The 11011-nt window shown below is 38.4% G+C and overlaps 1 protein-coding gene across 1 annotated transcript; it reads left to right on the plus strand.

The window, feature by feature from the left end:
- Positions 1 to 3997: 3997 nt before the first annotated feature.
- On the plus strand, positions 3998 to 10318 carry LOC117452609 (potassium voltage-gated channel subfamily V member 2-like). The gene is made up of 5 exons (XM_034091319.1): positions 3998 to 5182; positions 5563 to 5757; positions 9323 to 9377; positions 10032 to 10127; positions 10293 to 10318. The coding sequence occupies exons 1-5, from the start codon at positions 4010 to 4012 to the stop codon at positions 10316 to 10318; spliced, it is 1545 nt and encodes a 514-aa protein (XP_033947210.1). The 5' UTR covers positions 3998 to 4009.
- The last annotated feature ends 693 nt before the right edge of the window (positions 10319 to 11011 follow it).

Consider the following 11011-nt stretch of genomic DNA (forward strand, 5'->3'; position numbering starts at 1 on the left):
TATAACAAAAAGTGTATCTCGAGCCGGTTTCTCAAATGTACCCACCTTTAAGTGTTGATTATATTTCACATAGGCCTAAATAATCCCAATCTGCAAAGTAGCAAAAGGTGTACAATTAAATGTAGTGGAGTAAAAGTCCACACTTTACCTCTGAATTGTAGTTGAGTAGAAGTACAAAGTAGCATACAATTAAAATACTCAAGTTAAATACTATCTCACATGTGTACCACCAACCCTCTGGTTGTTAGGCATCCATTTACTCCTTCAGCCATGGACACCAGTACATATTCCAGTCAAATTGTACAAGACTGGCTTCTACATTTATTAGATTTACAAGGCGACACAAAGATATTGTTAAAAAAACATTTGTTTGAAAACTCATCACCAGTAGCAACCATCCATTTTTCACGTTTGTTCCAGAAAAACTCAAGGCTAGTGTGGAGCCGGGTTTCCTGAATATGTCATTTTAAAAAAACTGGATTTAAGCCTCTGTTTCTTTCTAACTTTACCAAACTTCAGGTTTAGTTCCTGTTTAAAAAAAAAAAATCCATTCTATCAACAAAATGGTTATCTCGATTGGGACATTCTGGCTATGACTTCATCATTTCTGAAATACAGCCCATAAATAGGATATGGCTGAGAGGACTTTGACTTTGAGTCAGTCGGTATAGGTTCAATCCCAGCCAATGGGTTCAATCCCAGCCATGCAGTTATCGTGTTGATTTATATCCTGTGTATTGTGCTGCTTGTTAAATGGGTGTGTGATCTCACTGCTATGGTGGAGAAGTGCTTCAAAATCAAAGATGTCAAACCTGTTAAAAATCCCATCCCTTACACTCCTGTTACTGAGTATTAGGTAGTAGCAAAACCTTTAATAGCAACACCGTTTTCAACGCTAATAAACATTTATATCTGGCTCTTGATGGCTCTGTGAAACACACAGCACAAGATATTTAGTAAAACTACAGATCCCTAGGGGTTTTAAACTACATTGTCAAAAAGACCTCTGGATTTCATCCAAGGCTTTTTTTTTGCCATAGCTGTTATTTGCACAATTAATGACAGTAATTATCTCTGACACAAGACTCCCACCCACACATCGGTGCTGTCCAACCAAAGCCTCAGCTGCTCCTCTGGGGTTAAACTTCATCATAGACATTTAAAATCTGTGACTTCATTCAGTGGAAAACAAATGAATACTGAGATGGAAAATTATAGGCAATTAATCAGAAGTGCATGTGCATAGTATAATAATTTTCAGAAAGTGCAGTAAGTAAGTACTACAGAATGAGTGATGCTACAATTGACAAAGTACAGATGTTATACATGTAAATATATTAAAGATGTTTTAGTCAGAGTATAGATAGTCCAAATGTATATAATAGACAAATAGTAACATTTCCGAAAGTAGTAAAAGGTGCACTAGTTTTAGGTAATACGCCAACATAATCTGATTATAATCAGATGTGATAAAGAAAAGCTACAAATCATCATATTTGAGAAGCTTGAATCACCAATTGTTTACATTTTTTTTTTAAATATGGAAGTAGATTAACTGATTATCAAAATATGTGCAGATTACTTTTTTAAATGCATCTAAACTAACTTGTTGCAGCTTTCTGAGAAGCGCACAAAATAAGAATGATACGGATTTCAAGTGTGTGCTTTTTTTCTATGTGCGCAATTACATCAACAAAGGTCAAGGCGGTTACCATTTATTGTGACTGAACAATCTGTGTTTGGATCCTCCAGCAGTAAATACCAGAGGATGTACAGTATGTGGCAGGATGCTTTATAAACCTACTTGAAGGATTTCAATTAAAGTTCCTGTTTACTAAGCAGCTTGTGGGCACTGAATTTGATCTGTAAATCAAATTGACCGAAACCTATAGAGATTGAGAGCAGATTATGTTAATCCTACAATAAAGATATCTATTGATGCTTTGTTTCACAATCCTGTTTACATGACTATGACTGGGTCCAAAAGGAGAACATGTTGAATAGGAATCTAAATTAATTAATTATTTTGCAAATATTTGGATTGGAGGAGACCACTTGACTGCAGGGGTGGCTGGTTGTGTATTACAGTAAATAAAAAAACCCAAACAGGCAAGACTAATCTTTTTTGTCCACATATGATGTTTGTAAAGTAATTGACTTGCTTAAAGCGAAAATGTTCTAGATGTCTACAGTAGCAAAAGGCATTTCTGGCAATCAGCTAGGCTAAAAATAAGCCTTACTGTACCTATTCTGTTGAAGTAGTAGTAGTAGTATTTGTTTTTTTGCACCGAGGGGAAAATGGGTTGCAGCACATCACAAAGGCATTTAAAAAGATAAGACATACGTCACTGACAACAACATAGACACAGATTCAAACGAACAGACATAAAAAACAACAGATATCGGCAGACATGACAATCTCATTTGCAAAAGGCCGAATGTTTGCTTTTGTTGTGGCTTAAACACATACTTTGAACCTGAGCATATGTAGTATGCAGACTACATACCTGATATGTTATTATTCACTAAAGTTAGGGCTACAAGATCAAAAAGAAAATCCCTGTTTTTGGTATCTTATAGCCCTAAGTGATGGTGTGGTACGGGAAAGGGAGACAAATCTGCACTCTTGAAGTTAATTCAACTTTTCTTAGAGAAGGTTTTTTTAATTTCTTTTTCAAAAAGTTAAATGGCCTCACTTAAAAGTTCATGAAGCTTTACAAATAATTTCATTCAGTATATTTTATATTAACATATATTGTTTTATCTGTGGCCTCTTTTTTGTTGTGTTGTGTGACCCTGTGACTTGAATGACAAATACAATTCCCCTTATGTTCTCTTGACACCTAACAAGACACTCCCAAATGTTATTAGTCCCTGGTGGTTGGTTCCAGGAATTTAAATAAAGGTGTACATACTGTATAGTTCATTATGTCATTGACCTGTGGCCGTGCCGCACACCATCTCTGTTAATTCATCAGGACAATAATCTGATATCCAATAAGAGGATTCAGCTGCAAGCTAAGTTATGTTTCCAATTCCATCTGGTTAAATCTCTATGCCTCTATGCCGTTGAGTTAATGTGTTAATAATATGTCACAATCATGATGATAACTGTGTAAAATCCTAATGTAAAAACTAAAGATTATTTTCTGAGTCTGTGGTTTTGATTCACTTGAACTCTGAAGATTTCTGCACCTCCTCTGAATTAGGAAGTAGGCTAAATCTTAAACCTTTATCCTCTTTTATTTATCCACCAACCTCCCTTTGTTCCCCTCCAGTATCAGCACCTTAAAGCATTACATTATGAAATTATTAAAAACCAACTCAAACAAAGACACTTTAGCTGAAACAAAAATGTTGCACAGTATTTTATGGAAGAAAATTATCACAGTGTTTTAGTTTTCCCCACAGAATAAAGACACCCAATGGTCTTTTCCACAGTTTTCCACTTGACTTTCTTGTGTAATCTGCATGGGATTGCAAAAGATTAAGGTATGGCACAGTAGCTATGCATTAATAAAATAAATAAATAATAGGAAAAACAACAATGGTTTTTGTCTATTCTGTCTTTAAAATCACCAGAAAAGTACTATTAACTCATGTCTTAAAATATTTATTATTTAAAAGAGGGTGAATTAATGCATTGACATACTTTACACAGACAACATCACGTGAGCCAGGCAGCTCAGGAGGGGATAATAGTATTTAGATGTCCTGTAAGCACACGGATCCTCTCAGTCAGCAACATTAATGGGGACAAGAGGCATGCTGCTCATGTCCTCAATGCTGAGGTGGGGGTATTAGACAGAAGTAATGCTGGAAGGTCTGAGCCCTCTGTCTGCTGTGTAGTTTGGGGTGGGTCATCATGGGGAGCACCAGCAGGACGGCCAACTTGTGTAACAGGAGACAGAGCCTCTTCCCTAACTACAAAGTTGCAGAGGTGAATCGAAGACCCTCAGATATTGTTTATCCACTTGACAAGGGAAGCTGCGTGAAGTCATGGACCTCTATGACGGAGCTGACCAGGGACATCTATGACATTTATGCCGAGTATCAAGACGAAGTGGAGGACACTTCCCCAAAGCAGTTTTTCCCTTCCAAGAAGAACTACATGATCAACATCAATGTAGGGGGGAAGATCTACAAGATAGCTTACAAGACAGCAGCTAAGTATCCCACGACCAGAATAGGGCGCCTGGCCACATACACGGACCACAACCTGAAGCTGGGCCTGTGCGACGACTACACTATGACCAACAATGAGTACTTCTTCGACAGGGACCCTGATGTCTTTCACAACATCTTCAGCTTCTACAGGACTGGCGTACTGTGGATCAGGGACGAGATGTGTCCACGCGACTTCTTGGAGGAGATCCACTACTGGGGTGTGAGGATGAAGAACACAAACCGCTGCTGCCGCATCTCCTTCGAGGAGCGGCAGGACGAGCTGAATGAGCAGCTGAAGATCCAGAGGGAGCTGGAGGCGGAAGTGGAGATCGAGGAGGACGAGGAGCTCTTTCAAGACATGTTCTTGGGCCCGCAGCGCAGAGCTATCTGGAACCTAATGGAGAAGCCGTTTTCATCCGTCAAGGCCAAGCTGATGGCGGTGGCCTCCAGCCTGTTTGTCCTGGGCTCCCTGGTGGCGATGACTCTCAACACAGTGGAGGAGATGCAGTTCATAACTCCCAAAGGTCAGCTCAGTGGTAAGACGTACTGGGAACATGTTGAGTCCATATGCATCGCCTTCTTCACTATGGAGTACCTGCTGCGTCTGGTGTCCACCCCTAAACTGAAATCCTTCTGCAAGAGCGTGCTCAACACCGTGGACCTCATCGCCATCCTGCCTCAGCATCTGCAGGCCTTCCTGGAGTTCTTCGACAACAAGGACAACTACACGAAGCACGAGGTCGACATGCAGGCTGTGTCGCAGGTGGGAAAGCTGGGCCAAGTGTTGCGCATCATGAGACTGATGCGAATCTTTCGAATCCTGAAACTGGCGCGACACTCCACAGGTCTGCGGGCGTTTGGCTTCACTCTGCGTCAATGCTACCAGCAGGTGGGCTGCCTCTTCCTCTTCATCGCCATGGGCATCTTCAGCTTCTCCGCCATGGTTTACACCGTGGAGCACGACATGCCGAACACTAACTTCACCAGCATTCCTCACGCATGGTGGTGGGCTGCTGTAAGTTCATACTTTTTCAAAATGTATCGTGCAGAGGAGGAAACACTTATTTAATTGTGGGCCACATACAGAAAAAGTGTCTTTAGTATGACAATATATTTATAGTTTATAGTTACACTGCAAGAAAATGTGTTTCTAGGCCAGAAAACCATGTGCTATCTATTTTTCTATCAAAAATAACTATGCCACATTCCTAAAACAAAAAGTGTTTCCTTACTTGCTCATGCTTTTTACTGTCAATACCTGTCTGATAAAACAAAATGCAATTTTCTGCATAAAGGTGGAACATGCCCCAATTGACTAGATGGTCAATATATAACAGGTCTTATATTTAGGACACTGCTGCTGTTGTTTGTTATTTATGTTTCTCCTTCCTGCAGGTCAGCATCTCCACTGTGGGCTACGGAGACATTTACCCAGAGACCATACTGGGTCGCTTCTTTGCTTTCATCTGCATCTCTTTTGGTATCATCCTCAACGGTCTGCCCATATCCATCCTCTTCAACAAGTTCTCAGACTACTACGCTAAGCTCAAGTCCAATCGGTACACAGCCTCCACGAAGAACAGAGGGAAGGTGAGGTTAACCTACAGGACAGTGAAAAAGTTCAACCGTTGCTTTGAAAACTGACCCTGTGACACATGCTGATATCTTATGTGACCTTTTATAAAGGAATAAGGTTTACTGTGAAACTGTGCAAACAAAGGTGCATGTGCTGTGGACGAATAGATGAAACAGGGACAGAAGACGAGGGTTACATCCCCAGTGGAAGCACATCTGGAAGTGTATTACAGTTAATTGGCACCTCTGCATTTTCTCAAAGTAGTTTGTATTTTTCTTTTAAAACGACCGAAGGTCAAAACGCCGAGATTTTGCAATATGTCTTACTGATGTCATAAAATATTCACGTACATATTGTTAATGATTCCATTTCTATAATGCATTACAATCTCACAGATAACCCTGTATAACAATAATCATCATGCAATATAAAACATTGTATAATTATTACTTATAAGGTCAATTTTCATACTAATGAATACTGTAATTCTCAATAAATGATATTAGGAACATAGTGTATTATTGTATTGCAATTAAGTGACTGCTTAGATTTGATATTTTCATTCAATGTGGGAAGATGCTTTTTTGTAACTTAAAATTGAAATGTATGATATCTAAAAAGCAAATATGATTTGTGTATTAAATTGTCATATTACACTAAATGCTGTCAATATCACACTGTTTGGGTGAAGAGTTCAAGCTTTACTGGGTCCTGGGCACTGGGTTATTAACGAAAAAGCCTTTACTATCACCAAAGCAGCTCTCACAGAATTTGATTTTTATTTACAAAATAACTCTTTGTCTTACTAATTTTTAAACATACACTTAACCTAGAGCCAGTATAGACCAGAGCCCAAACTTTGAGTTAATCTTTAATTGCAGGTGCAATGTTTGAATCATGTGTTCTCACACAGGAGATCTTCAGGGGCGTGCAAAGTGTAAGCCTATACTACATCTTCAAAAACTGGAGCTGCTTATCATGTGTTTGCAATGTTTAAAAGTTAAGACTACAAATTATGATTTGAAGTTGCTTTGTATTGCCAGTCTCACGTTGCACTGTGAAACGCTGTACTTTTCAATTCTCCTCCTAATGTTAAACCATGTTAAACCGTCACCTGCACACTCCACTGAAAAGATTTGCTATTGCAAAACATTTATCTGTGTGTAAAAAGGTGCACCGATCCAGTTCACCCTCTAATAAAAAAGGGGAAACAACCTAGTATATAAAGTATAAAGGTCTGGAGTGCCCATAAGTTCAACCCAGTGTAAGGAAGGTGTAAAGAAGTTCAGAAAAGGTCTGGTTAATCAATCAATCAATGTTTATTTATATAGCCCAATATCACAAATGTTACATTTGTCTCAGTGGACTTCACAGTTTGTACAGAATATCAATATGACAATATGACACCCTCTGTCCTTGGACCCTCACATCGTACAAGGAAAAACTTCGAAAGAAACCCCACAGTTTAAAGGGGAAAATGGGAGAAACCTCAGGGAGAGCATCAGAGGAGGGATCCCTCTACCAGGACGGACAGACGTGCAATAGATGCCGTGTGTAAATTGAAGAGATAATACATTTACAACATAGGTAGACCAAATGTTTGGAAATGCATGTGTCTCTAATAAGAAGATGAATCCACGAGGATGTCAACAATCCTGTGGGAGCCATCAGGGAAGTAGTATGGTGAGAGTCTGGCAGGACCGCAGACCGATTCAGCCACGACTCGAAATCCAGGAATCAGGAGGCAGGACTCAAGATCCAGGACTCAGGATCCAGGACTCAGGACCACAGCAACAAGGTTAAAAGTCACAAAAAACATTTTAACGTGTACAAGCATGTCCGTGAGTTTTAAATTGATTAAAGGCTTCTTAACCTTTGCCAAAACAGTGCCTTGGACCTTTCTTTGTTTTATACTAAAGAGTTATTTAGCACCATAACTGCTGGTGATTTTAACACAGCGTGATGGACTCCTAGGCGAAATAATGTAGACATTCTTGCAATGCTTTAAAATGACCACTGAATGGCAGTCAGATGCATAAAACAAAAACACAAAAGTGCTCATGAAACCAGGCTTGTTTACCCTGAATAAATGTATGGAGAACTCCTCAGTGCAACATTAAAGGGTTATGTCAACCAATTGTATAATTCGTCACATATATGACTGTGTTTTCTGAATCTTTGTTTGTTTCTGGAAAGAAAGTATTCAAATGTTTTATTTTTTAGAAGGAAGTCCTCATAAACTGTTTACTACATGTTGTCCAAACCCATAGGTAGGAATTGGCAAGTTAAAATATAGGGCTAAAATATATACATTAAGAACTTTTAAAAGACATCAAAACAAAAACTATTTATTTGGTGGACTCTTTGAAAAGGAAAAAACTGAATGTGAAAAAACTGAATGTGAAAAGGAATCTAGTAAATGTAATAATGTTCAATATCATATAAAGAACAGTACAATTTATGTTAATCTCGTATATCACAAACACTTCCAATTGTTACATTTTTTGTATTACCTTTTTGATTTTAGCAGGTTCCGTCCTTGCCCCCTTCCATAAATTGCCCCTGAAGTTGGTCATTTCCTCCAGCAGGCGGCGGTTGTTCAATAAAGAGCACCGCAGCTGCAGTAAATCCTCACACAGAAGAAGACCTTCTCCTCCGTTGTAAAGTGACCTCTGGTGCTGTCAGTCTCTCTACCACGATGGTTCCCCCAGTTGCAGTGTCGCCTCTGATAAAGGTTTGTTTTGCAGTATATAATGTGTAGGAAAGTTACTCATGTTTTGCTGTAATTTAATTTTGAAATCGTATTCCAGCTCGCTAGCTACACAGCACACTCTATCCTGCTAAGCTAACTGTTAGCATGCTAGCAGCTAACGTTAGTCTTAACTTTACAACAGCTTGTAAACAAAAGCTAATCCTTTCATTTATGTGTTTTTATTAACAATGCATTTGTTTCATTGCATTGTATATTGTGATGTGCATTCACCCTCGACGTTGATATCTAACAGTCACACTTTAGTGTCTCAATTGAAACGACGTAACGTTTAAGCTAACATGTTGCTAATGTCCTTGGGTTAAATGACTTGAGTCTATAAGAAAACATTATATAAATACTATGGCATCTTTTATCTTGGTTTAAACCAAGTTAACCTAAAATGAATTGTTATTGATTTCAGCTGTTACTAGCGTTTTCGTTTCGATTTGTCCTTGCTGTCGTCCACTGTTTGGGGGTGACATACTGTAAACAGGTGGACAGTCTGTTAAAGTAGATACGATTTTAATGAAACCAATGCTCCTCAGTGGATACTGTTTTGGCAGAATGAAACTCTTAACCAATCTGGAAACTCTCTTAAATGTGTAGTTTGACATGACCAGTGACATGACCAAGGTCTCAATACATTCCTGCAGCACTGTAAAGAGATCAATGTGTGTAGTAACATTATAACAAAACTAAGTGATGATGACAACAGCTTCTAAAGCAAGAGCTACTAGTGGTCTGTAGATATTATGTCACCTGATAATGCATTTAATTGGTAGGAAATGTAACATTGGCATTCATTTGCATGGTTTTGTCCTTCACAGACCGCAAGGTATTCAGCTCTGATTGCCGGCATCATCTATGGCAAACAGAGATATGGTAAGTTCTTATTTATTATTTACTGGAACAGTGCAATGAGTTTAAAATACCATTGTGTACTCTAATATAACAATAGGTTATCCAACAATAAAGAGAAGAGTTTAGACTCCAAACCAGTGGATTGGATTCCATCAATTGATTTTGATTCTTGGGGTCCTAATTTGATTTGAAGTGGATTCTTGATTTAGGATATAGTGACGCTAGTTTGAGGATATATTCTAGTCTGCTGTGTGTGTGAAGTCAATATAGCAGGTAATGCAAGGAAAACAGAGTTAAGTGTGTATAAGATAATGATGTTTTCATATTGGTAAAAGTTGCATTAAGTGATTGCCATAATGTAAACACACAAAAGAAAACTTAAGAGGTAACATTTGATTAATGATAAACTTGCAAAATAAATACAAGAGTTATATATTGTAATGAACTTGGTAGGCTTAAGCTTAGCTGCATTTTTGATTTCACAGCAACATGGCAATTTCTAAAATAAATGAAATATTAAAGTCTTTTGAGTTCCTGCGGCATCTTATTTACGGGGATGTGACAATTCAGGCTTTGGTCAGGTATATGTGTATATACAACTCTTGCTTAGTGCATATTAACAGGATATGTACTTCAGATCATTTCCCATAATACATGTATATTTCTTTTAAACAGAGTACCTGAAGCCTCTTGGGGTTGAGGATAAGAGGATAGCAGAGGAGGAGAAAAAGGCTCTTGAGGAGAAGATTCGCATCGCCAAGGAGATCGAAGGTAACCATATCTGCTTCCTTTACATGAAAAATGTTCAGTCTGTACATGCATATACCTGCATGCTGTACAACAGGGAGTGAAGGCAATACCAGTGTACACTATAATACAGTTGGTGTTGCACAACCCATTCTACGTGTACTAATCCCACTTTCTCTGTCCTTACAGCAAATCAAGAAAGTATCCTGAAGTAAAGCAAATGAAGGTCTCCATGTAATATTCCCAACCTCTCCCTTCTTCTTCCTGGAATAACAACAGCCTAGTAGCCTTTAGTCAAACACTTCCTGTTTTCTGGATGCATTCATGGTTACCTTGTATATTACAACCCCTCCCTGGATTGCCAGATGCAGTGATTTTAAGTTAACCATCTTGAACTCGGCATTGTAATACTTGAAATGCAACCGCACTCAAACGATAATAAAGTGTTTGTAATGAAACAATGTCATAAATACAAATTGAAATGATCACTGGTGTTTGCCTTTTTGTGCCCTTTGGATTGGTGTTCCCATAAAGCAGGGCTATTCAATTACACATTCAATTGGGCCAGATTTTATAACTACAAAATTCAGCTGGGCCAGACATTCAGCGGCCTGTAAAAAGCGGGTAATGACACATTTTAAACCAACACATATTACTGCGATGAAAAACATGCCATTTGTATTCATTGTTCATCTAACAAAAGTGCATAAAAACACAACAAATTAGCATTAATTTAACAGAATCTGAGGCATCTCAAAGTGCATAAAAAAAAAAGTGCACAGTTGTAGCATTACATGTGTTCGCTTTAGAAGTAAAATATTCAGATCATTTTTTTCGACCCAGACACATTACAAAGTGCATTTAAATACAAAAATAACTGTCAAACCCTTCAGTGCACAAACCCATAA

Source organism: Pseudochaenichthys georgianus, chromosome 9 (assembly GCF_902827115.2).
Source record: "Pseudochaenichthys georgianus chromosome 9, fPseGeo1.2, whole genome shotgun sequence".
Classification (NCBI taxonomy): domain Eukaryota; kingdom Metazoa; phylum Chordata; class Actinopteri; order Perciformes; family Channichthyidae; genus Pseudochaenichthys; species Pseudochaenichthys georgianus.